Source organism: Ursus americanus, chromosome 1 (assembly GCF_024610735.1).
Source record: "Ursus americanus isolate L20-20 chromosome 1, mUrsAme1.1.p, whole genome shotgun sequence".
In the NCBI taxonomy this organism is placed as follows: Eukaryota; Metazoa; Chordata; class Mammalia; order Carnivora; family Ursidae; genus Ursus; species Ursus americanus.
Genome location: NC_142127.1, coordinates 93,625,138 through 93,653,045, shown reverse-complemented (window position 1 = coordinate 93,653,045; position 27,908 = coordinate 93,625,138). Strand labels below are relative to the sequence as shown.

Below are 27,908 nucleotides of genomic sequence, written 5' to 3'. Positions count from 1 at the left end.
TCCCAGCCACCTGTTCTTACCCTCCTTATAATCTTTTTACCTACTTAACACTCATCTTACTTCATAATTATTTCAAATTATTATTATTTATTTACCTATTTATTATTTGTTGTCCCACAAGAGCCTGTAAGCTTCAGAAGAAAGGCAGCTTGTTTGTTCCCAGCTGGACCCCGATCTCCTTTTGCAGCACTTGGCACAGAGTAAGCACTGATAAATGTGGCAGGGATGCATGGATGGACGCAAAATCCCTTGTTTCCCATCACCTCAGCTGGCCCACACCCCTCGGAAATTACACAGTAAATCCTGGGAAGGACTTCCACCAATTTTGGCTTCCAGGGACGGATCTCTTTGGGTATTTGATGACACCAACGGACTCTCCCAAAAGAACATTATGTATACACTCAAAACTCTGCTTACAACCTGGGGGTCTGGAGACTTCTACCGTCCCAGGTAAAAACTCTAGACTTAAGAAAAATCAGGTGGAGAAGGAGAGAGACTGGAGACTTGACGGCACAAAGTCTTAGGAAAGACATCTTAAAACCAGACCTGTAGAAAACGATCTATGTCCTCGGATTGCAGGGTTAAAAGAGATAAAGAAAGAAAGAAATCGGGGCAAGTAACCTCTTCTAGTTCCGGATCTGCCAACCACTCCTTCCCTTCGCGGTTTAGGTCGAGCCCGCCTCTTGCCACTTTCCCTAAGTGTATTCGCAAGTGCCAGGGCAGATACACGTTTCTCAAATAAATGAGTGACACGTTCCCAGGGCAGAATCAGGAAAGCAGTCCCCTCGGGGCTCCCTCCTTAGCGCTTCCCAGCGCCCGGGGTGCGGAGGCGCACGCAGGTGCCTGTGCACCTGCTGCCGCCTGCGGGGCGCTGGGCTGGGAGAGCAGCGGCGCGGGGCGGGGAGAGTGGCGGAGAGGCGGAGGTGGAGGAGGCAGAGGAGAAGATGGAGGAGGGAGAGGGGGAAGTGGAGGAGGGAGGGGAGGGAGAAAGCGGGGGAGGAGGGCGAGGAGCCGGAGGCAGAGGGGTAGGAGGGAGAGGGGAGGAGCGCGGGGAGGAGTCTGCAAACTTTCAGTTCGAGGGCATTGTGGGAAGCAGCCATGGTCTGAGGCGGGCACCTCACCTGTCAGCCGCGCCGGCTCCTGCGCTCGCCTCGCGCCCTCGTGACCACCGCGCTCGCCACTCGCCGCTCGCTCCTCGGCGGGCGGGGGCGGCGGACGCCCGGCCACCATGGTGAGTGACCCGGGAGCGCGCGCCGCGGGAGGCATCTGCGGCGGCCGGGGGTGGGGTAGGGGGAGCCGCCGCCGGGTCCGGTCCGCGCGCGTCTGCGGTCCCGCCGCCGGAAGCCGTCCGGGACTCCCTCGGCCACCGGCGCGGCTCCTTCATTCATTCGCTCGTTCGCTGTGCGCGTCGTCTGTGCCGGGCACGAGGCCAGGCTCCGGGTGTCGCGGGGGACCAGGCGGACCTGTGCTGGCGGGGGGCTTACACTCTCCGGGGAGGCTGCGGACGCGGGGAGACGAGTCGTCTACCGGGAAAGTAAAGGTTACCTCCGCGAGTGTGTGCTCCGAAGTCCCCGCTACCACCGGATGGGGGGGGGGGGGCACCTCTAGGGAGGACTGCGGGAAAGGCCTCTTGGGGGAGGTGACATCTGAGCTTTTGGAGGTCCTGAAGGGGCGCTGCCCTAGTGGGCGCGGACGGAGCAAAGGCCCAGAGAAGAAACCCTTGCTTGTAGCAGAAAGACGGACAGAGGCCAGAGCCCTTGAAGCAGGTCCTAGAAGCCAAGTTAAGGAGTTCGGGTTTCATTCCAACAGAATTGAGCCTTGGGAGCCTTTTAGCAAGATAACAGACCTCATCCCTTCTACACTGAAAAAAATGCCTCTGGCTGTTGGCAGAGAGTGGACTGGGGTGTGTGTGAGGAGGGGTGTCAACGCAGACACAAGGAGACCAGTTTCAGTGCCCCAGCTGAGAGATCCTAGCATGCACTGGGGTAAAGACTGTCGCAGGCACCCCTTCCAGTGCCTTCAGTCCAGGGCTACTGTTCTGAGAGTGTGAGGGCCCCACTTCCCCAGGTGAGCTCACCTCCCAAATGTAAGCAGGAACAGAAGTGACCTGCACTGTGAGGGCTGGAGGGCCCTCCTCAGGCAGGAGCAGGAGGGCCTGTGGGTTCAGAACGTTGGTGGACAAGGACAGCAGCGGGGTGCTGAGCCCCTGGACGGAAAGGCCACAGATGCGGGTTCCCAGAGGAGGTTTGGTTGCACAGACTTGAGGTGCCCTGGTAGTTTGTTGAGGGTTCCTTCCTTGTAAGTACAGCACCATGCAAAAAGGAGGCTGTAAATAATGGAGCAGTTCTGTTGGCTTGCTCAGGTTTCCCAAGGAACATGGTGACAGTGTGCCTAGCTCGCCATTATCATTTACCTAATGGAGGATGGAATAAGGCCCTGGAAATTCTGAGTAGCAAAATGCTACTTCCATCCCGAGAGCTGGGGCAGGATCCTTGCTCTAGACAGCGCTCGCTGTGGAGTTTTCTTTTTCCTTGTGATGTCATATAAACAGGTAATCAGAAATGTGTGAAGTTTCCCTAGCTTTTCCACCAGGCCTTGCCTAACAGAAGTGTTCATGTTATTACTGAGCACTTCTGCTGGGCCACACGGGATGCTCAGCCCTTTCCATTCACCGTCTCAGGCAATCCTTGTAGCAACCAGATGAAGGTGTTATGCTCTTTGCGTTTTACCTGCTCTGATCTGTTCAGCAGTGTGGCCTTGGACAGCCCCCTTGACCGCTTTGTGCCGGTTTGCTCGTTTGTGAAATGGGGATAATAAGAAGGGGTTCTCCAAGTGCAGTCTGAGGAACTTAAGGAGTCCCTAAAACTTTTCAGAGGTCCACAAGACCCAAGTATTTTCATAATAGTTCATAATAGCACTATGATATTATCTGCCTTTTTCACACTCATTCCTACGTGACTGTCTGTGGAGTTTGCTTGAAACTGACATGCGCTGAGATAGCGTGACAGTTTGAATGCAGAAGCCCCTCGGAGAGTCCAGCCACCTCCTATTGAGTCGGTCGTCAAAGAGATTTGAAGAATTGTAAACCTGCGCCACTCTTCTCACAATTTTTTTTTTCTTTTTTTACTTTGGAAAATATTGTGACTTCGTGAAAAAGATATTTCTCTTAATGTGTAATACTACTTAAAATGAATTAGTAAATATCTAAAAATTTTTTCCCATTAAATGTATATTACAGTACCTACCAATGGAGACAACCTACATACATAAAAGGTCTTGGGGGCTACCTATTTTTAAGAGTGTAAGGGGGTCAGAGACAGGCTCTGTGAGTTAATGCAAGCGAATGCATTTAGAGCAGCTTTGCCCTCTGTAAGAGCTCAGGGACTGGGGCATCTCCTCTGTTCTTCCTGCCACGAGGTGACACCACCCCGCCCCGTTGCCCAGCAGCTTTGGCTTTTTGGCGAGGGCCACTTGGTGACTCCCTGTCTTTCTCCTGCTCCGTTCCTGACTCTTGCCAGCTCTTACTCTAGGAACCTGGAAGATGCTTACAACGTCCCACCTGCTGCCTCTCCACCAGAAATGGTTCTTCATTCCCTTGTGCGGGTGGTCCGCATGTCTAGCACTAAGACTTCATACGTCCTGAATCTCAGGACTGTGTTTGTATCTGGATTATCTTATTTGAATCAGTTTTGTACTTCTGCACCCTGTCTTTGTTTTTGAAACCTCTGCCATGGAAAACAATGTAGGGTTACTGTGTTTCAGGGATTCCCGCGGTTTCTGAGCCCAGTGTATTTAAACATCTTAGTGGGAAGAGTTTAGTACTGAATGGTTGACAGTGTTGATGGAAGGAGGAGGATTTTCTTTCTTTCTTTCTTTCTTTTTGTTTCTTTATTCTGTTTTCTTGTAAGAAGTTGGCAGTGGGGACTTGGTGACATTTGAAAAGCTTTGGGGACACCTTTAGTAAAAATGCAAGTCGACTTTGCTTTATGTAGTCTTCATGCTTTTGGAAAGTTGAAGTGACTTTCAAAACCACATAGTCAACAAAACAGAGGAATCACTCACTGAAAGAAACTCAAACGGTGACTGGTTTTTTGAAATAGGAACCATCATCTTCTTGTGCTGCAGAACCAATTCTCATCGTGTATGCTGTTTATCTAAAGTGAGAGAGACTTCCACTAAAAAAAAGAAAAAATCACAGATTTCTTTGGTATGATTTTAAATCTTCCTTGAGAGAGAGAGAGAGAGAGAGACCTTCCCAAGCTGAACTGTGAAGCCGTTTCTTTATGAGCATTGATGTTAGCTTGAAACAGCATGAATGCTTCTTCTCCTAAATCAGGTCATTCAAAGTTGCCCATGTTCATCCTCATCTCATTGTGTTACGTGCAAACAGGAAGGGTGAAGAGGAGTTGCGGAGGGTGAGGGGGGAGAAGTCTGACCCGGAACCTATAGATCCTGCTATGATCCCCTCCTCCTCACCCAGTAGATCAGTGTAATTGTCCCAGGCTTAAGTGAATTGTAATAAGTGTGTAGTTACTCTGGCAGTTTAAGGCCCAGTTTGAGGGTGAAGTAGTCTGTTAGAGCAATGAGCGCCTGCCTGCTCTGAGGCCCGGTTTGGGCTGCTGGCCGGGGGTGAGTGTAGAGTAGAGGGGGTTGGGAATACGGGAGGGAAATGTCCCTCTGTGGTGTTCAGTTGTCCCCAGAGGGTAAACCACGACAGCCCTTCCCCAAGGTTTCCCAACAACACCAGTGAGACTTGTATTTACCCCTCGCCGGGATTGTTACTTCTGAGTTCCCATTACCGGCTTCTGCGGCAAATACCATCAACAGGTTACAGGCCTTACCTGGCATTTTACGAACAGCAGCTGGAAGGAAATGGTCAGCTGATTTGTAGTTGCCACAGGGCATTTGCAGTGTGTGTCCTTTCGCGTCCCTTGAATGATTTCATTATCGACTAAGACAGAATAGATAAAGCTACCCCTCCTCCCCACTCCACCCCCCAACACAAACAACAGAAAACTCCTTGAAGAGTCCCCAGAGATAAGCAGTTTTGGTTATCTCCATGACTCATTCCTTCGATATTATTTTGTAGTTACAATGGCCAGAGGTTCTCCCAGTGGTCCGAGATTTCACTGGGATAACTTCTTTCCTGGGACCCTTACTTGCCTCTCAGAAAGTCTCCTTTCTGGTCTATCTTGTTCTTCTCTGATGGAATTCTTTGTTTTCCCTAGAGTATCCTAGCCATTTACCCAGGACAAACTTCCTTTTGACCACCCGGATCCCCCAGATTCTGTGATATGAGAGAGAATGCACACAGGAACCAGAGGCAAAGCCTGTTGAATCCTCTCAGGGCTGCCCTGACCTGTCTCACCAGCATCCTGACCAGCTGGAGAAAATGTGCTTATTATGTGGCTCCTGATGGCAGGATAAATTGTGAATTTTAACTATGATAAAGGAGTGCTGCAAATGATTTATGTTAGAAATGAAATGCCATTGACTATCATGAGGAAGCTGGCCTTTGAAAAATCTCTGACAGAGTCCCAAGTCTGAGACCTCAGATCTGAAATGACTCTCTCTAACGAGTTTCTGGAAAGTGCCTGGGGGAAAAGAATACAAGCGTTCGCTAGTCTCTCCGTGTGATGGGGCATAGACCTACGTATGTTCGGTCAAGAAGGGCACTCAGGATTCCATATTTTAATGTCCTTGTTGGATCTTTTCTAGCAAGACTTCAGGGCTGGGAAGAAATGACCGGTGTGTGGTGGGGTTCAGTGGATACGTAAATGCTACAGTAACCTTCTTTCCACACTGGGCCATTAAAGAGGGGGAAACTAAGGCCATGGCTTGCAAGCTGCCATGCTTCTACTCATTCTTGTAGAGGGACAGTAAGGAATGAACGTGACTTCTACAGATCATTTCAGATTAAAGAACTTCTCTACACAAAAACGCGAATGCATTTGGGTCCAAGATACAAAATTCATACAGACTTTCAAGATAAAAACCTAGGAAATAGCTTGTTTATGGCTAGGTGCTTAAGTTTAGCATGCTTCACGTCTGCCTTTGGCTCAGGGCGTGATCCCAGAGTCCTGGGATCGAGCCCCACATCGGGCTCCCTGCTCCACTGGGAGCCTGCTTCTTCCTCTCCCACTCCCCTGCTTGTGTTCCCTCTCTTTCTGGCTGTCTCTCTCTCTGTCAAATAAATAAAATCTTTAAAAAAAAAAAAAAGATTAGCATGCTTCATCTCACAAAGCTTCCTGCCTTTTCTGCTGTTTCAGTTATTTGGGTAGAAAAAGTTGAGCTGGTGCTCTAAAGCAGGGATCAGAAAATTTTTTCTGTAAAGTGCTGGGTTGGAAGTATTTTAGGCTTTATTGGTCCTATAGTCTCTATCATTGTCACTTAACTCTTCTGTTATAGAGTGAAAGAAGTCATGGACAAGATGCTAATGGGTGTGGATATGTTTTAATAAAGCTTTATTTATAAAAGCAGGTGGAGGGCCAGAATTGAGCTGTTGGCTATGGTTTGTTGACCTGTGTTCTAAGGTAACTTCCATTAATTCACTATATTCGACAAATGAATTGGACACCTGCCCTATGCCAGACAGTGCTTCAGGTAGGACTGGCTGTATAATTTGTGGCACCCAATAGAAAATGAAAATGTAGGATCCCTTGTTTGAAAATTATTGAGAATTTCTAGATGACTGCAGAGCATTAAACCAAGTCTAGGATCCTTCCAAACTCAGGGACCCAGGTAAAGACTCTGGGTTCATGGAAACTAGCCGTGAGGTTAGTTCATGGAAACAACCCAGAGGTTGCTCATGCTGTTCGGGAGCCCATGTTCTTGGTGGGAAGTTCTCTAAACTTTCTAAATATTTTGTATCAATTACACAGAAGAAGATATTGCAAAGCATTGGTAAATCATCATCTCATTTTTACTTCGTGGAATTTGCAGACATTTCTGAGGCGGGTGATGTGGGGACCTGTCGGGGCATGTGGAATTGGGAGCAGTCCTGGGCTTGGTGGCTATGTCAGGCCCTGCCATTTCAGCCCTTTGTGGCCAGAGGAGGAGGGTCCCTTCATCCAGCGACTCAGCTGGCCCTTGGTCACTTCCTGAACCAGTTCTGGCTGGACAAAGAATTCAGGATCCATATCCTTCTCCCAGGCATTGCCTTTGTCCATGTCCGCATACGTAACGGCTTCCCCAGCCCCTCCCAGGTTTGCCCTAAAAATCTGGGTGTGGTATCCTTTGTCAATGTAAATCCTGTACATAGCTCCCCATTTGTGTAAAATAAGGCAGATACACCCATATAGAAACTGGGAACTTCTAGGAGGATATGCAAGAAACAGTGATTCTTTCTGGGAAGGGCTCTAAGCATCTGCTGTGATGAAGTTTCACTTTTTATTGTATGTTCTATTAGACCATTCAGTTTCCTCCATTTGAATGTCATATCTTCTAAATTACATAAAAAATGACTTTTTAAAAATTGTGTCATTTATATTACTTCTCCAGCAAAACTCTGTTTTGTTTTCCCCTATTTTTGTAACTTCTTAAGGTTAGATGTGTCTGGAATTGGGATGGAAGCAGAAATTCCCTGAAAATACACACACACACACACACACACACACACACACACACACACACACACACAGAGGCTTTCTCTAACTTGGACTCTTGGCCAGACTTCTGAGATTCCTGTTTGTACCTTGCTTTCATATGAGACTTGAGAATAACCGAGGGGGAAAATGTGATTCATCTTTCTCATTTCAGAGACTCCGAAAACCTTTGGTAACAATGTAGAATGTTTTCTACTCACTTCCTAGGACTCAACGATTAAAATACAGAGATGGCTGTCAGATCACCTGGGGTTGGCCTCTCTGCATTCAATACAGAGCCAAACATTCCAGCGAGATTAAGAAGTCATGTCCCTGAAAAAGTCCAGAAGGCCCTATCAAATGTGGCATCAGATTCTGATTATCACTGAACTGTTCTGCCCCCAATTTCAGTGTCTGCTTCACACCCCCAGCTCCCCTTGCTGTCCTTAAAGAAAAGAAAAAAGAAAAAAAAAATCAACTTTTCATTATGCAGGTGAAGCTAGAAAAGACTTGGGAAAAATGTTGCTTTTAAGAGAAGTGTCAGAATTTCATCGGGGGACAGGACATGCTGTTGGAAGACACATCTTTGTTGTGTAAATATTTAGTGACTGGTTCCCTGTGGAAGTGACACACAGGGCGTTTTGCCCAGCTTTCCCCCCCTGGAGCCGCTGGCGGAGGGCGGTGTCAGATGTCAGGGCAGTGTGTCCAGTAAGAGAATAAGATGAGGCAGACAGCCCAGGCCCTGCATGTAAGCTCTGTGATCTTGAGCACTTCGCTTATCCCTCTCACACTGGGCCTACTTCCTCAATTTACCTGAAGATCAAACAAGATAATCCCGCTCAAGCCCTTTGCGCGAGGCCTGGCACCTAGAACGCATTCCATCAACGTTAGCTAGGTTATTTTTAAGAGAAACTGGAAAAAAACTCGCAAAATGTTTAAAAATGGTTCATAAGTTGTTTTTTTTTTTCTCCCCCTAGGGAACTTATTTGAACCAATGAACTAAAGAAACAAAGTATCCTAGACTGTAAACACTGGGGAGGTGGGAGAAGGTAAGGGTTATCGTAAGATCACAGTGTTTTTCCAGTGTGGTTCAAAACCCAGCGTATGTCTAGGACATTTTTCTTTTATTTCTTAGACAAGTACTTTCAGTTTCTTTACTAAGAAGCCAAGTCCTCCATTCTGGTACGTGGCATATGAATCCTACCTTTCAAAGTGTATTTGGCCTCATGACTTCCATACTTTAAGGATTCAGATAATCTACACCAACAGTCTTGGTAAAATAGTAAGGGGGAAGGGGGGAGTTGACTGTATAACCAGGCAGATCCATCTTTCAGATTGAACCTGAACTTTGAAGGAGGGTGATGGATGTGCCATCTCCCGCCTCCTGACAAGTTTTGTTCAGGCTGTAGACATCGTTGTCCAGGTATAAAGGCCCCGGGGACAGATTTTTAATGAGTGCTGGGTAGGCTGCGGTAGGAAGAAAATGAAAGTTCTTAACATTTAAGTGATCATTACCAGGCAGGGTACTGAGGTTAGCCTAGTAAGCATAGCCTCTCAAACTAAGTTGTTCTCAATCACAAAAAAAATTCACATTAAGAAAGATTAAATAAGCATCACTATGAAACATGAATAGGGTCCCAAGTTATTAATGTTTCGTTCGACTTCAAAGTCATAATGAAAGTTGCCTGGAATGTCTACTATTTCCAGTATTTCCTTGCTCCTCAAATGATTTGAAACAGAACCAAAGTCCAGTCTGCCTCTCAGAAGACTCCAGGAGAAAAACCTAATTAGAGGAGTATTTACTATGAGACAAAAATTCAATGATTAACCAGTGTTGTTGGTATATTCCAAATTGATTACTCTGTCCAGACGAAGTGATAAATGAAGAAATAATATGTGAATCACTTCTCAGGTTTTTTTTTTTTTTTTTTTTTTCCCTCACTTGTTTTCCTCTTTGAGCTCTTAACTGGGGAGGTTATTAGAAAAGAAAAACCCACAAGTGGAAGATCTGTTTCTTGATTATAAGAAACTTGTATTGTCGGGAAGAAATTTCTCACATGCACCGTAAATCTGGATGAGTGTGGGAGTGGATCATTAAGCACCAATGTTTGTTGTTCAGATTATGTCATTGCTGCAGGAATTCCGCAGAGCAGGACTTGGGAGGGGCTCATGGGAGGGAGAGAGAGGCACGGGACTGAGTCCAGAAGGGCAGGGCTATCCTGCCTTCAGCTTTTCAGAAGAGAGCAAACCGTGCGTGCGCTGGGTGTGCGTGTGAGTGGACGGGGTTGATAAGCAGACCGTAACGACAGGCAGTTATAAGGAAATGCAAATGCTGGAGGAGAGCCTGGTTTCTCGTTGAGGCCCCCTTGTCTAACTTTGCTCTCCCATCAACCCCACTAGGACAGGATTCATCTGGTATCATCTGGGAATGAGACTTCTCACAAGTGGATTTTCCAGAAAGTTCAGAGGGAGAAACTTTTTTGTTTTTGCTTTTAATTTTAGAGGTGAAAAGATGTTAATACCTTTCTCAAGCACTTGGGCAAATGGGTCAAAAGTAGCTTGAGGCTTGTCCAAAGTCAGGAGCAGCCTCACTTCACACCTTCACTCCACTGCTTGGTTTTGGAGATGAGTTGCCTTCGTAGCGGCCAAGGTACAGTGTTACTGAAATTGCAGGTGGATTTAAGAGAGGGGGTGTGTGTGTTTTGTCCCGAGCGTTAGTTCCCTTGTGTACCTCTAAAATACCATTGGCTGTTCTTTCCCTCACTATCCTGCATGTCTGTCCCCAAACATTCTTCTACCACTTTCATGTATGTTTCAAGAAGAAAAGGTCATTTTAATGGCGGCGTAAGACAGACATCACTAGAAAGACAGAAGAGGATAACACTTGGAAGGATGGCTGCCCTGGAAATAAGGGGACTCAGGGTCGTCACCCGGCTAAGCCAATAGCCGTGACGTTCACCACTCCCCTACCTCCCCAGGCCTGTTTTTGCTGTCCCATGAAGCAAGCAGCAAGCAGGGACCTGAGGCATACTCTTAAAAATCCTTTCTGGCTCTCCCAGTCTGTTATGAGCCACAAGAAAATCCTCTGCCTCTCCAAGCCCAAAATACACTATTTTCTGAATGTCTCAGAATCAGTGGCAGGGCTGGCCTGATGCTCAGTTGTTGAGCTGTGTGTCCTTGTGTTGCTGTTGGTGAGAGTTGGGCTTGTCCTCACTGCAGCCCGCAGGTGGAATTTTCACGTCCACAGCTGGCCTGAAGGAATGATGGCCACACCAACACAGAGTACGCGTAAGTAGATAGTGAGTCATTGCGCTGCTCACACGTCTGTTTGTTTACAGAGTCTAGGCATGGTCGTGAGTGCAGTTTTGGCCTCGGTCAGGTCAAGTGTAAAGAAAGCATAGCATTATCGTTTTGCTTTAGGTACACATTTACTGCATACCTACTGTGGTCTAAACTCGGAATAGGAGCTTATGAAGAGCTATAAAGGAAACAGAATTGATAATGCTTCTGATCCCATTTGGGGGGGGCATATAAATAGAGCAGCTTGTATGCTACCCTGAACTGTGGGTTTCTTCGAAGACGGTTGAAAATGAAGATGTGGCCAGCAGGGGCTGGGGTTCATAGGGAAGTGGAGATTTTGAGAGGGGTCCTGAAAGGATGTTACGGACCTGCTTCCACGAGGAGCATATTTCAGACATGGGCAGAGAGGAGGAGACAGGTGGTAAGGTGGGTCCCAGCAGGAGGTGCCTCAGGGCCCACAAGCCCATTGGCATGGGTGCGTGGGGGAACGAGTTTGGAAAACATACATGCATACACACACCCAAAATACCCAGATATCTAGTGTGCAAGAAGAAGTGGAGTACTTTGGTGGAGGATGTTGAAAGACAGGAGATTTTCTCCGTGTCATTCATCTGGAGGACGGTCCAGGAAGGTCTGGCTTTTTTGTCTTCTGTCCAGCACTGTCATTTCATAGATGTGGACTATGAGTGGTGTGACAGGCCCTGCTTGGGACAAACACCTAAACTAAATCCCTGTTCCTCTGCGTATTTTTGGATGGTGGAGGGTAGTATGTACCCATACGAATGTTACTGATTTGAGGTGTTAAAAATGTAGTTTTATGTTCATCTTCTTTGTATTAGGTAAGTTGAACAACAACACCCATTTCTCAGAAGAACTTGAACCTATCTTTGCCTATGATCATTTTATTTTATTTTTTTAAAGATTTTATTTATTTATTTGTCAGAGAGAGAGAGAGAGAAAATGAGAGCGCGCGCAAGCAGGGGAAGCAGCAAGCAGAGGGAGAAGCAGTCTCCCCCGCTGAGCAGGGAGCCAGACACGGGACTCGATCCCAGGACTCTGGGATCATGACCTCAGCTGAAGGCAGAGGCTTAACGATTGAGTCACCCAGACATCCCACCTATGATCATTTTAAAACAAATTTCAGGCAGTAAATATTTATTGAGCAACTATATGTCAATACTTATTAAAATTCAAGCATTACACTTACTTAAAAATAAAACATTTTGAAACATACGAGACTGGATGTGAAAACTTCAGCTTTGGTGCCTTTTGTAGAGCTTTGGAAAAGACTTCTCCTTTTGTCAGTTGCAAAATAAATAACTTTTGTTCTGAGAAAAAAAAAGTTTTTCAAAGTGCCCTTCTTTGAAATAATGGGCTTGTCTGATTAAGTGATGTTTATCCATATTTATGAGTAAAATCAATATCAAAAGTGTCTTTTAAATCATGGTAGAAAGTAATTTTTGGAGGAACGAGCTTAGCAAACATTATCCCAATAAAATTTGCATTGGCGCCATCTCTGCCCCATGTAAATCAATTTCAGGGTCAAAATGCTGATATTTTAAAGACCACACTAAATCTTGCTAACACAGAGACATTAAGAATTTTTAATAAAACCAGCCTTTAAATCCGATTTTCCTGAGCTCCTTCGTATAGCTAGTTAATGTAAATGTATTTTATCAGTAAGTGTTCAAAGAACAGAATAGCTTTGCAATAATCCTTATATTTTTAGCAAATATCTACAACATAATACACTTCCAATTTAGAATTATATTCTGTACTAGAGTCTTGACTGTGGAAGCTAAAAATTTTAGACCTTGAGCCAAAGTGACCCAAAAAGGTGTAAAGTTCTTTTTTATTAACTGCGAAATAAGACATTCATAAACAGACTAAGACTTCCTTTTCTTTACAAAGCATCTTTTTTCTCCCCAGTTTTATTGAGATAGAATTGACCAATGCATCTTGGGGTGGTATTTTTTTAATAACATCATTGAAAGATTTATAATTAAATATCAGTTTTACTGCCAAGTCACACATTTATGGGTGCCAATGACTTTGTTTTTTTCTGTAGCTACACATTGCCAAAATTAGATTTGATTTCTGAATTTTAAAATGTTGTGCAAGGAAAAGAAGTGAGAAAATAGAGTGTATTTTTCTAACATTGCCAGTTTCTCTATTGGGTGATGTGAAGAATGGTTATTTCCAGCGAAAGTGATCCCAAAACATTTGTTGTATTCTCCCTTAAAAACAAACAAACAAACAAACAAACAAACAAACAAACAAAAAAACAGTTCATGCTGTTTGGAAGGTCTAATCAAAGAGAAACAGGTGTTCAAGATTGAAGATGTTAAGTCCATCTTCAGCCCTGTCGATGCATGGCGGACTGTGATGGCCCCCCAGTGGGCCAGGCCAGTGCAGGGTGTGGTCTGGTGCTCCTTGTGCTGCTTTTGCTTGGGAGTTGGAATCACCAGGTAGAGAGTAGAAGCCCTTTGGCCAATGCATGTTTATTTCATCATCCACCCTTCATCACTCACACTGAGAGTAGAAGGGGCCCGGCAAGGAATCGTATAATGAGATTTGAGCGGAGGTCAGGTTCACGATCAAGTAATAAGCCTTGAAGTTACTTTAATGGCAATTACAATAGCGTTAAACTGTGGACCTATGGCTGAAGCTTAAATCTGTGACAATGAAATAAAGTCACGTTAATGAATGTAGCATGTATAAAGTACCATGCTGGCGGTTCTTCAAGTTTTCTGCGGTAAGAACCCTTTTGAAAATCTGTGAAAATTTCTGAACCTATTCCCTAGAGCAAGTGCTCATAAATCTAAAATTTTGCATAGAATTTTAAGAAGTCTACCAACACCCCTCTCCCTTTTAAATTATCTTAAACCTTGGGCATTTATTGTAAAGGTATAGAATCCTAATCTGAAAGCACTACCTAGCCCTGCCACCTATATCTTGATGATTCCAGAAAAGTCTTTTAAGTGTCAACAACTTAATTTCTTTTATCTTCAATATGATACATCACCTAAGTATGTGGACTCAACATATAATATGTGTAAATGCACCCCAAACCGTGCCCGCCATGGAATGGGTCGTTCTTGTTGATAAATATCATTGTCACGTGGAATACTTTGTTCATATTGGTCAATAGACTGGAGTCTTCCTGGAGGACAGGTCCCTGAGAAGTTATAGAGCCCAGACAGGGCACTTCTTCCCCTGGAGCTGTGTTCACAAATTTTTCCAAATTGTCCTTGTTTTTCAAGGACTCTGAGCAGAACACTGCGGCTAACACGGCTATCTTCAGACAGCTACTGTTGAGTAGATCGTGAAGCCTCTTTCTGGTTGTCGTTCCAGCCGTGGAATGACCACACCATGGTTGACTGGACTGTGTCTTCTATAGAGAGCTAATCTTGCCACTGTGGGCTATTTTAATTGCCAGGTTATGAGGATTACCTGTAGTCTTCTGTGAACAGCCTACAGTGCTGTGGACGGTAGCGTTATGCATCTAGTGAGCACAAACTCAGAAGGCTCAAAAGCTGTAATTAGCAGTCTCATGTATGCAGTGCGCATTTGAAGACTGCCTTTGATCGGTAGGAAGGATTGATGTGTGGATGGTGGGTAGAGGTCAGGCTTTAAAGCCAGACGTATCTGTTTTGGAATCCCTCCCTGCCATTGGCCAGACTTTGAATTTAGTCACTGACTTGGGTATTCTAGGACATCTGTCTGGGGTCTCGTATCAGTGTTCACTATCTGTTCCTTGCTGGTGGTTATCGAGATTGTGATGGCTTGTGGTTACTCACACTTCCTGCTTCTCTTAGCATCGCAACATGTTCATGGCCTGGAGTCCTGACTTTGCTCAGAAAGGGGCCCTATGATCTCTTGATTTGTTTTTGACAAGTGACCAACTGAAGTAGTTTTTTTCAAGTGTATGGAGATGAAAGGAATAATCATCCACTCTCTGTCACAGAGGTTTGTCATCGCCTATGTTACATTACATTCCTAATTTAGCCAGTTAACCCGGATGATAAAGTTCCTCTGGTAGTATCGTGTTCTTTGGACTGCAGAGTAATGTACACATAAGAAGGGTTTATGTGCTTGAATTCTTTGCTGTGGAATTAAAGCCTTTTTAGATTTCTTAGGAAACTAGGACCCATTGCTTTAGTTTTTCTGACAAGGTTCACATGTCAGGTTGGTTTTACAAATCTGTGCGTCATTCATTTTAGGTTAGTTAGTACCAAGGTCTGAAGTTGGTTCATAAACCTTTAAGGAAAATGATTGTTATCTGAAGGTTAAATCAGAACCTAAAAGAATTGTTACTTGGGTCTTTCTGAAATTAATTAACCCAGTCTCTCTGCTTTCCCTGGATTGAATCCAAAATCAACTGTATACAGTTTCTCCCAGACTTACCTCCTCCAGACTCTTCCTCGCAAAGAATATGTGTCCTACACTGGAGCCCACGACTCAAATTAACCACGCAAGGAGAATCAAAGTCTGTCCAGTTTTATACCAGAAGATTCTCAAACGTTCTCCAGGGTGGTTTATAGAACATTTACCAAATCAATGGTATTGTTTTATTAACTCTATTAATCCTCTTGGTAAAATGAATTAAAAGCCCAAGTCAAAAATTAAATCATGTTCATTTAAAATAAAGTTGGGTCTTTGTTATTACAGTCAGCCTGAAATCTCTTGCACAGTCTCAGAATTCTTGCTGTATTTTTTAGTTTAATGTGCAAACCTAGTTTGAAGTAAAATAAGAGTTTCTATATTTGAAGTATGAGGCTGTTTTGTAAATGGCGGATAGTCCCATGATCGGTGAGAATTTTGTTCGTGCCGTTTGTTAGGGTCTTTGGAAAAGTAGTCCTAGGTACATGCCCCTGATTATTTCGGCCTGGAGTGGTGACCAGAGATGGTTTAAATGTTACTTTTCAAGTATATTTGGTTTCAGAATGTGGTTATGTCTGAGAAACAGAAAGGTCAACCCTTTGTCGTCTTTGCCTCTTTATTAAACTCCATTCTGATGGGTGTGGTCTCTGTTCCTAGGCTGTAGGCTCTGAACGAGACAGAGCAGCCATTTCCCATTGTTATCAGAGCAGAGTGTGAGATACCCAATGATGCGAGTTATGCCCACGGCAGCGTCTTCTCTATGATTTTGCTCACACTTACTCGGCACGTTCTTCCTTCCAGTGACAGTCACAGGGGTCAGGGGTCTGGGGTACAAAACGCAGGCCACTTCCATATTCTGAAGTCACTGGCATGTGAAAAAAACGAAGTGACTAAGCCAGGCTATAAATACTGCGGCACTTTTTCAAGCCTTGTGCTTAACCGGTGAATGTGTGTAGCATACATAAAATACCGTGCACTTTCTTTTTCCCTTTTGCAGAATGTTTTAGGGATTTATAAAACACATATCGATTCACTGTGTAGGCCCGGAGCTTGGACTGGAAATGGGCACAAGCTTATGTCCCGTATGAAGAACATCTCTGTCTTTTGGCCTCACTGGGGCTTCCCTGTGACCTCCTGGATAATACACAATCTTAAGTTTGAGATCCTTTGTGGATGTGAGGGTGGCCCCTTCCTTCCCACCCCTTGCACTCAGAGGGGTACCGCGGCTTCTGAGGATGACTTGTCTGGCTTTACGGGAGGTCAGAATGGCATACATGAGGCAATCGTGGAAGAAAAGTCCATTTTGTCATTGGCTTCATTACTGGGTTTGATTCCAGTTTACTTGTTTTTGTGACTTTATGGCACATTCCTGGTTTTACCCCTCCCTCTCCCTCCATTATTTGAACAGTAGGACGGCGGTCTTCTAGCAAAACTCCGTGGAGATCCCCAAAGCCCCCCAACATCTCTAACCAGAGCTGCTCAGATTTCACTTTCTACTCTTTGTCATTGACTTTTATTTAGATCTAGACATTCTGTGTTTAAAAAAAAACAACCCTCAAACTTGAAAACCACTTCTCTAAGGGCAAAAGGTAGAAGAGAACCAAGTTTTATTGCCCTTGTCTTACGTCAGGTAAGCAATGGCTCACAGATCTGGGGGGAAGACTTTGCTCAGTCAACGTGATCCTTGTGTTTTTTTAGAATATTTGGTTTCTGAGAAGTATGAAAAAGTGCTTTATGACTGCCCATCTGAGAAGCGCTCTCTGCATCCCATTATTTGAAAGAGTCTATGGTTATTGTTGCCTCGTGTGATAGGTATCTAGAGTCAGACAGTTGGGGTTGAAAGGAACCATGGAAATGATTTCAGGTCCAGCACCCCAGAGATGCTGGTCAAGTTGCCTAATCACATGGAACTGATTCTTGGTAAAATCCGGGATTGTAACCACAGTTGATACCACTAGGCCGTGTTGTTTTCCTAGGGCAATTATTTCATTGACTCAGTAGTAAATAGGTAGAGAATAAGCAAGCTTTAAACTACTCACAGAGCACCTAGAAACTACCAAATCACATATTCTAATTTCTATAGCTGATGTCCAGGAGGCCCCAAGACATAAACACAACTCCCAAATTCCAAATAGGCTTCAAACCAGAATGCCCCCAGCATCTACAGTTGTATATAGATGGAATTGTTAAAAATGGAGCCAAAACAGCTCAATGAAAAAAAATGGACAAAGGTCTTGAAGAGACATTTCTCCAAAGAAGATATCAAAATGACCAACAGGCACATGAAAAAAATGCTCAGCGTCAGGATTCATTAGGGAAATGCAAATCAGGATGATAATGAGATAACACTTCACACCCATTAGAATGGCTGCTATTTAAAAAACCCGGAATATAACAAGTGTTGGTGAAGATGGGGAGAAATTGGAATTCTTAGGCACTGCTGGGGGGGAGTAGAACATGGTGCAGCTGCTATGGAAAATGGTATGGTGTTTCCTCAAAAAATTAGAGAATTACCATATGATCTAGCAATTTCATTTCTGGGTACGTACTCAAAAGAATTGAAAACAGGGACTTGGAAAGATTGTGGGAGCTCCTGGGTAGCTCAGTCGGCTAAGTGTCTGCCTTCGGCTCAGGTTATGATCTCAGGGTCCTGAGATCGAGTCCTGCATTGGGTTCCCTGCTGAGCAGGGAGTCTGCTTCTCCTTCTCCCTCTGCCCCTCCCCCTCTACCCACCCCGGCTTGTGCTCTCTCTGTCTCTCTCTCAAATAAATAAATCTTTTTTTTTTTAAAGAGAAGATTTGTGCATCCATGTTTTAAACAGCATGATTCATCAAAAAGTAGAAGCAACCCAAATGTCCATTGATGGATGAATGGATACAATGTGCAATATATATATGCAATGGAATACTATTGAGACTTACAAAGGAAGGAAATTCTGACACAGGCTACACTGTGGGTGAGCCTTGAAGACATTATGCTAAGTGAAATAAGCCAGTCACAAAAGGACAAATACTGTGTAATTTCACTTCTGTGACATATCTAGAGTAGTCAAATTCATAGAGACAGAAAGTAGAATGGTAGTGATAAAGAAGGGGGGTAATCAGAAGGGGGAATGAAACATGAGAGACTATGGACGATGAGAAACAAACTGAGGGCCTCAGAGGGGCGGGGGTGGGGGAATGGGATAGACCAGTGATGGGTATTGAGGAGGGCACGTATTGCATGGTGCACTGGGTGTCATACGCAACTAATGAATCATCGAACTTTACATCGGAAACCGGGGATGTACTGTATGGTGACTAACATAATATAATAAAAAATCATAAAAAAAAAAAGAAAGTAGAATGGTAGTTGCCAGGGGCTGGGGGGAGGGAGGAGTGGGAAGCTGTTGTTCAGTTCAATGGGGTACGGAGTTTCAGTTTGGGGAAATGACTAAGTTCTAGAGACAGATGGTGGTAATGATTGTATAACATTAGGAATGTATTAAATGTCACCGCACTATACATTTAAAAATGGTTCAAACGGCAGATTTTATGTTAGATATATTTTACTACAATAAAAACTTAAATCCTTAAAAATGGAGCCAAAATTTAAACCATAATAAAAGGATAAGGCACTTCTTAAAAGAATATTGTAGTGAATGGATCAGTAAGAGAGGGACCTTAATGGTTTATTAAAAATAGTGGCTGTCTAATTTATTGGGAGTTTTCTATCCATCACACGGTATGTGTTGAGCCTTTTCTGCATAGCATTTCTTGGTGGAACAGTAGATCTTTGCATTTTGGTAAGTAGACATTACTTCATGTGTTATTTCAAGAAAGGAAATAACAATGCTTCTTTGGGCCAGCTGCAAACTTAAGAGTCGTGTATTTCAAAAACTGCAAAAGAAAGAAGGGGGTCAGGTATCATTTATTTTCCCTCTGTCATGTATTAAGCCACTTAGTCTAAATTTTCACTGGCCCAGCTGCATTTTACTTTGGTCAAAAGACAGCTGTAACCTGGAATTTAAAATAAACACACATGCGTGTGTGCACGTGCACACACACACACACACACACACCAACAACAGTATTTGACGTCAGTATCCCCAGGCAATCATCCTGACTCAACTGTTACTACTGATAGAACTTTGGGCAGCACCTCTCCTCTAGAACTGAGTTTCTATTAGATCATATCCAGTAGACTATTCAGCTTTAGCATTTTGCGAACTTTCTGGTCGTACCTTGAGATTTTTAGTGCATATACAGATTTAAAACAGCTTGCTCTTGTCTCATGATCCATATAGCTCTTTTTTCATTTCTCAGGCGAAAAAGTCCTTGAAGATTGCTTTTGAAGAAAATACAGAAAACCCAGTAGACTCAGTAAATAGCCTAGACTTGGGAAGAGCCATGGTCAAAGATGTCAAATCATCTTGATGTTAGATGGTGTTCTGTTAACGTCATTCTCAGTGTTGTTATGGAAACATTAAGCCCCCACACGCTAGCGTGATGGACTGTGTTATCAACTCTGGAGTCATGCAGCTGGTGGGCCCTGCCGCTTCTCTGCCCTGTGAACAGTACCTGGAAAAAACACGAGAACAGAAAGGGATGGATGCTGACAGAGACTTGGATCCCCATTCTGAAAATACTGGCTTGGAAATTTAAAACAGAGTTTTCCCAGGAGAACAAAAAAGTGAAATGGCTATGTCTAATGAGTGGTTTTAAGAAAATTCTTTTATTTCCTACCTACATGTTTCACATGTCCTTAGAGGCTTGCTTTCTACTTGCTGTACCGTCATCTAGGTACATGCTAGGCAACAAGCCTGGTCTACTTTAGTGTTGTCAAGATTTTTCCTTTGGCTGTAACTTTTTTCTGATAGTTGATTGTCTCGTTTTCTGGGAGGGGTAATATCGAATGTGCTGGAAGAACAGATACTTGTATCGAGTTGAAAAGTTGAATGTTCATTAACTAAACGTCACATCCCCATTGCAATGACTTCATGATTCTTAGTCGTGCCAGTAAATGGGCTAAGGGAGATTTTCTTTGACTATAGATGATGGATTATTCCTTTTTTTCTTTTACTATAAAATTTATAGGAAGAAAAATGCATAGTGTTCTCATGTTGCTTTTTCATCTGTTGTCCTAAATTTATCCACCAAAGATTGGCACTGAATATACACTTGCATGCTGATAGTATATCAACATTGCCCAGAAGAGATTAATTTATCTTCTCTCCCACAGGCAAAATTCTGCCATTAAGATGTGAAGCAATGGTTGATTTAGACATAATTCAAAAGCTATCAATATTATTCTAAACATTAATCTTCTAAATTCTCACAGCTCTATTGTGAGTTAACTAAATAATTCCATTTTACACATTAGCTTTTCTTTTTCATATTATGGAACTACTATTGAGTAAATTACTGCTTCATTGTCTTCTTACAAGAGCAGATCTGTCATATTCATTCATTCATTTATTCATTCATTCAAAAAGCATTTATTGAGGGCCTACTATGTGCCAGGCACTGTTTTGGAAGCTTGGGATACATCAGTACACAAAAGGCTACATGACTACCTCATGGAGCATATGTTGTATACTGTGGAAAATGATAATAAAATAATAAAGTGGGGCACCTGGGTGGCGCAGTCAGTTAAGCATCTGCCTTAGGCTTAGGTCATGATCCTAGAGTCCAAGATCGAGCCCTGTGTCAGGCTCCCTGCTCAGCGGGGAGTCTGCTTCTCCTTCTGCCCCTCACCACACTTGTGCTTTCTCATTCTCTATCAAATAAATAAATAAAATATTTTAAAAAATTAAATAATATAATAAAATGTTAAGTCACAAATACTTTGAAAAATACTGGAGTAGGGTTGGAGGATTAGGAGTGTTGGGGCAGGCCAGTGATGGTAGCACATCATATGTAAGTGGTCAGGGTAGGCCTTACTGAGAAGCGGATTTTTTAACAGATTTGATGGAAGTGAAGAAGTGACTCATGCAGATATATGGGGGCAGAATGTGCTGAGCAGGGGGTACAGCTGGTGCAAAGGCCCTGAGGTAGGGCATGCTAGTATGGCTAGGAGAGGGCGAGTAAGGGGAAGAGTGTTTGGTGACATCAGAGGTAGGGAGGGGCACATTGAGTAGGGCCATGTAGGTCATGGTAAGGACTTGGCTTTTTCTTAGAGAAAGCATTTTGAGCAGGGAAGTGACCTGTCCTCTGTTCAATCTGGCTGCTTTATTAAGAACAGATGGTAAGGGAGCAATGGATGAAGTCATTGTTATGACCTGTCTAATTAAGTCTCTTAAAACTTCGCCAGGCTGATAAAATTTGTTGAAGGGAAAATGTTGAGCGTTCTAAGGAAATTTAGTTGCATTCTTTTCTAGTGCTAATATCAGTCTGGTGCATCCGAGTTGATTTACCATCAGAGTATTAAAATTTAAGGGCCTTTTTAGGTCTGCCTTAAAGAAAAGGATGAGCTATTTAAAAGTGGAAGTTATGTACCATGCAACTTTCTAATGTAAATGTGCTGAAAAAGAGGCCTTTCTTCCGTTGTGTTTCTGGTGGCCTATGGAATAGCCAAAGGAGAAGCAACCCCCACCCCCCCATGTACTCTTAGATTAAATTCCCAGTAATAGGGGTGCCTGGGTGGCTCAGTCGGTTAAGCGTCTGCCTTCGTCTCAGGTCATGATCTCAGGGTCGTGGAATTGAGCCCCACATCGGTGGGCAGGGAGCCTGCTTCTCCCCCTCCCTCTCCCTCTGCCTGCTGCTCTCCCTGTTTGTGGACTCTGTCAAATAAATAAATAAAATCTTTTAAAAACGTTCTCACCAATGGCCTAGAATTTAAAATGTATCCAAAGGGAGGAGGTTGCACAGGGAGGAGTAGAGGCAGCACTTCCCAGCCTGGCTCCCTGGGGCTTCAGGGACAGTGTTGGCTTGAAGCTGCCAGTGATGCCGTCAGAGCAAGATGGCGGTCTCCAAATCCTCAAGGCTCAGTTCTAGCGATGTTACCTCCCTGTGTTTTGGTTCTTACTTGCCCTTTGAGAAGAATTTATGTTAACTGTTTTTTCACTTTCGATGAAGGGAATGCCTACAAATACTGGGCTATTTCTTGACCTAAAGCTCACAACAGCAAAGCCGTATTTTCTCTGGCAGGGTGTGTTGGTGTGGGGTTGGGGTATGTGGCAGAGTCCTTGGTCTGGCGCCCCTGAGTAACAGCTCTGCCTCCAGCTTCCCAGCATCCCAGAAAACCCAGTTCTTGCCTTCCTATGTTACGGTAGCTACTGTATTGTGTAGTTCCCTAGCAATCTTCGCTTAAAAATTTTTAAAACAATGACTAATACATAATTATTGCAGAAAATTTGGAAAAAAACAAATGTAAAGAGGAAAATACAAACCACCTGAAATGATGCTTGAGCAAACCTTGTGATGTTGTTTATACAATGACTTTTTTCTGCAAATATTGTAAAAAATAAACATGAACAATATCTGAAATTATTGAGAGACAGAACATATACAATTTCAATCACGTGTATAAAGAATATACAGATATTCTAAATACTGGAAGTATAAAGTCAACTTTCAAAAGTAAGAGAAGTAAAAGGGAGAATCTAAAATGATATAAGATGGGGGCGCCTGGGTGGCTCAGTTGGTTAAGCATCTGGCTCTTGATTTTGGCTCAGGTCATGATCTCAGGGTGGTGAGATCGAGCCCCGTGTTGGGCTTCATGCTGGGCGTGGAGCCTGCTTGAGGTTCTCTCTCTTTCTCTGCCCCTCCCCCTCTAAAAAAAAAAAAGAAAAAAATGATATAAAATGATAGGCGGCAAAAATGATCTAAAGCACAACTAAGTGATATGATATAAAAACAATCAGCTAAATGATATAAAAATATATAAATGAAATGATATAAAATAATCCTTTGTTTATATCAAAAACTGAAATGTGACTATGAATTTTACAAGGCATGCATTTTACTTTACCGGAGTGATTCCCGGGAGGGCTGATTTGGGTTTGGCACATTTAGTAATGAAAGCATGTGGTCATTCGGAACCTGTCTGGTTTCTTTTTAACTTGGCAAGCATGCCTGCTGGAGAGCTATGTCGTTTTTCTAGTGTTTGTAATTGAGTCTGTCTGCATTTTTATTTTTCTAGAAGTTAGAAGTTTGACATTGTTTCTCTCTCTCTAACCTTAACTTAGTACAGCACCAATTCTCCTATAACAAATTTGATTCTGTACTTGATCAGTCAGCTTTAGAAATGGGGGTTTCTGGTACACTTGGACTAGTGAAGGCACAAAGTATCAGATTTAATCTTAGGATCATCATCGTTTGCAAAAGTTCTGAAAACCATTATAACTAAATTGTGTGTATTGCTTGGGTAAAAAGCATAAAGCAACAGGAAAAGAAGACCTCAACTCATTGAAACTTCAAAGCAAAATAGGTTAAGGATCAGCTTACGAGAAACTAAACTACATTAAAAAATTTTTTTTATTGTTTCAAGTTTTTACTTATATTCTTATATTAACTATATATATTAACTAACTAGAATACATATATAGTGTATATACTATATATATATATAGTGTATTATTAGTTTCAGGAGTAGAATTTAGTGATTCATCACCTACATACAATACCCAGGGCTCATCACAACTGCCCTCCTTAATACCCATCACTCATTTAGCCCCTCCTCCACCTACCTCCCCTCCAGGAGCCCCCAGTCTGTTCTCTGTAGTTAAGAGTCTCTCTCATGGGGGCACCTGGGTGGCTCAGTCAGCTAAGTGTCTGCCTTAAGCTCAGGTCATGATCTGAGGGTACTGCACCAGGCTCATTGCTCGTCGGAGAGCCTCTTCCTCTCTCTCCCTCTGCTGCTACCCCTGCTTGCGTGCACTCTTTCTCTCTCTGTCAAATAAATAAATAAAATCTTTTTTTAAAAAGGGAGAGTCTCTCTTATGGTTTGCCTCCCTCTCTTTTTTTTTCTTTCCCCTATGTTCATCTGTTTTGTTTCTTAAATTCTACATATGAGTGAAATCATGTGATATTTGTCTTTCTCGGACTGACTTATTTCAGTTAGCATAATACCCTCTAGTTCCATCCACGTCGTTGCAAATGGCAAGATTTCATTCTTTTTTATGGCCGAGTAGTATTCCAAACTACATTTCTTTTTTAAGATGTGTATAAGAAGGAAGATGGACTTCTGAACTACAATAAGGTATTAGCATGTACTTGACCATGCACCGTTACCCTAAAGTAATTTAGAATGGTATTGGATACACGTCTGAAGTGTCTAATGGATCACTTATGCGGCAGAATAAACTTTGAGACTAAATGCTTTTGTCTTGACTTTAGAAGCGTAGCACTGTCTGTTGTGAACTTAATGGTAGAAAACACAATCTCCACAAGTATTTCAGGAAATTGCGCATAAACCTGTAAAGTCACAATAGTCATTATTTCTTTCTTCCTAAGCCCACTGACAAGTTGTCAAGGCTTCTGTTCAATGCTGGCCTTTTCTTCGCTGGGCTATGCAGAGGCAAGTTCTTTCTAGGGTGGTTTCTCCATGAATATTTTCTCACGGACTCTTTTTACTTGACTTATAGTTGTACACATTTCAAGGCTGTATAATTTCAGGTGCTGGCTGAAGGTGATTTTCAACTTACCAGCACCAAAATGCCCATGGCCTACAACACAGCTGCAGAATTAAGTCTTTTCCTAAGATTTGGTATTCGAGATGGACATACAAACACATTTTACCATGAATATCCTTACTTAAAAACTTCCCCTCCTTCCATGTGACCCAGAAGATCCTGGTCTTTTCTGTCATCCGGTAGTTTGGAGTCAGTGAGCTGGAAAACTGGGAGAAAGGGAATGACGGCATTGGCAAAGCGGGCGTGTTCACTTGAACGTGCGTTGTGACGTTAATTAGCGGTTACACCTCCGTGTTGGCAGCGCCGATCCACAGCCACTAATTAGAGCGTTCGGGACATGTGCTCAGCCACTGCCTGATGGCTGTCCTGTCATGCCTGAGCCGTGGGTGGGACCTAAATTTAGGAGTGTGAACCTAGGCATCGATTGGGAGGCGCTGCATGTCTGACTTTACCTGGCTCTCATCATAAGAGTTTTTGGGTCTTTTGTTGGGTTCGTTTTGTTTTTCAAGGGCTGTTGTTTAGCCTCTGGGAAGGGGAGATGCAGGATAGGGTAAGACACAGTTCAGCCTTCTGCTTGAATTTGAATTGTGACAGCCTTGCATTCCACATTTCTGCTGTCAGTTCTACCTTGCAAAGGCTGGGAAAATTAAACTTGTTATTAAATGTGTTCTGAGGCTAATACTTCCATCATCCTGGCTCTTTCTCTCTTGTTTTAGTTACATCAACTTTCCCACATGTGTCCTGAACTCAGGGATACAGTTTTCACCCCAGTGGCAATACGTGACCTGCCGTCCTGGGACTTTACAAGAGCACTTTTCTTTGAGTACACAATATGGCCGGACCCATCACCTCCACCCGCATGCTAGGTGTCATGCTGTTAGGATAAAGCCAGTTAATTGTTACATGAAGCAAAAAGCACTTACAGATGGAATTCTGAGAGGTAATATTTAGTACCACTAAAACCGCCTCACGAAATTGGGGTATTATACACAGAATAGCCCCTAACTTTTGTGTGCCCTTTTGGCTCCTCTTGACTCATCTTAGATATAAATTAAAAAATCAACTGGCTGCATTTGACTTTGAATAAAGCTTTAGCTTTCTGAAAGAAGAAGACCTATAAGTTCACTTACGATCTATTTGAGGATAGAGATCTGAGACCTGGGGTGGATTGTCTTCATTGAGCGTCAGTGATTTACAAAAAGCAAAAGAAACTTGGCTGCTGGGGCGCCTGGGTGGCTTAGTCGTTAAGCGTCTGCCTTCGGCTCAGGGCGTGGTCCCAGAGTCCTGGGATCGAGCCCCGCATCTGGCTTCTCCGCTGAGAGCCAGCTTTTTCCTCTCCCGCTCCCCCTGCTTGTGTTCCCTCTCTAGCTGGCTGTCTCTCTCTCTGTCAAATAAATAAGTAAAATCTTTAAAAAAGAAAAAAAAAAAAAAGAAACTTGGCTGCTGGTAGACCTATTTGTTCACCATTGATAACATCTTTGTGGTTTAAAATTGCTTTAAACAGGGTTCAAGCAGTCATGGAAAAATGTTGCCTTCTAGTTACAAAGGGTGGTTCAAAATCATGGTGACTTTAAAAGTGGTGAAGCCGGCCCAGTTGGTGCCAATGCAGGGGACTTGTTTTCCCTAAAAGGAGCCGATGCCACATAACCACTTAACCGGTGGGCTCTAGAGCAGCCCAGCTCTGGAGTCTTCTAGCTGATTGACCTGGAGCAAGTACTTCACTTTTTGGGGGCCCCAGTTTCCTTGTCAACGAAATGGGGCAATAATAACATTTTGTTGAGGACTAAATGCGGTGTTGCATGTAACGTGCTTAGCGTGGTGACTAGCACATGCAAAGCATTCAACCATTTTTAGTAGGTCTCTGGTGTGAGCGTAAGACTCACTTGGTTATAATTATTTGCATACACAGAGAAAATGAGGAAGAGTCGTAATTTTAGCTTTGCTGGAAAACAAAAAGTGGTTGAAGGCACGAGTGCGAAGAGCCTTGGTCTGGGAGGCGGGAGCTCGTTTTAACTCTGCTGCTTACTAGTGACGCAGCCGAGGGGCCAGCCATGAGCCCTGTGGGTCTGCAGTTCCTCCTCTTCAGAGGAGAGGGTTTGCACCGAAGCTGCTCTGTTGTCCTTTCTAATGTCAGCATTTTGTGAGTCCAGGAATGAGGGATTATCTCGTTTTAAATACCTCCCTGTGGTAGACGGAGAATAAATATTTGCAGAGTCGAATGGCATCTGCCCACCTTATCTTTGGAATGTAGATGCTTTGGTTTTATGATGTGCATTGTAATGGCATAGAAAACAGCAGCGATGCTTTTTGAGATTAAAAAAAAAAAAAGACAAAATTCAAAGCCACGGGCACACTGCTGTAATAAAGGACTACAAATGGTTTGGCTTAACCAACAGAAATGTATCGAAGTCCTGGAGGCTAGAAGGCCCAAATCAAGGTTTCAGCAGGGCTGGTTCCTTCTGGGGACCCGGAGAGACTCTGTTCCATGCCTTTCTCCAGCTGCTGGGGGTTTGCTGGCCGTCTTTGGTGTTCCTTGGCTTCTGCTGCATCACCCCCACCTCTGCCTTTATCCTCCCCTAGCATCCTGTCTGTGTGCGTGCCTGTGTCCAAACTCCCCTTCTGAGAATGGTACCTGCCATTGGAGTAGGGGCTCACCCTACTCTAGGATGAGCTCATCTTAACTGATGACGTCTGCAGTGACCAAGGTCACATTCTGAGCTACTGGGGGGCAGGACCTCAACATATGAATTTTGGGGTGATGCATTCCAACCCACAATAGGCTGCTTGTCCTGTCCTCTAGTGCTGCTGCCCGGAGGCCCTTCCTTCCTTCCTTCCTTCCTCCCTCCCTCCCTCCCTCCCTCCCTCCCTCCCTCCCGTCCAGTAAACACTGCTGTGCCCTACAGTATAGGTAGATGGATACAGATGGTTTTATAAGAAATTTTGTTTACAGAAGGAGCTTTAAAGTTGTACATAGGTGGTCACAGGCTAATTCTCAGCAGTTAGTCCTTTAATTTGTGGATTACCTGTAA

At 43.7% G+C, this 27,908-nt stretch overlaps 1 protein-coding gene across 1 annotated transcript in view; it reads left to right on the top strand.

The window, feature by feature from the left end:
- The first annotated feature begins 229 nt into the window (after window positions 1–229).
- The window catches only part of AP1S3 (adaptor related protein complex 1 subunit sigma 3), a 53,689-nt gene continuing 26,010 nt past the window's right edge, over window positions 230–27,908 (top strand). The window contains 3 exon segments of the mRNA XM_045775296.2: window positions 230–450; window positions 1,022–1,199; window positions 1,202–1,231. Of these exon segments, the coding sequence (XP_045631252.2) occupies window positions 230–450; window positions 1,022–1,199; window positions 1,202–1,231 (429 nt within the window).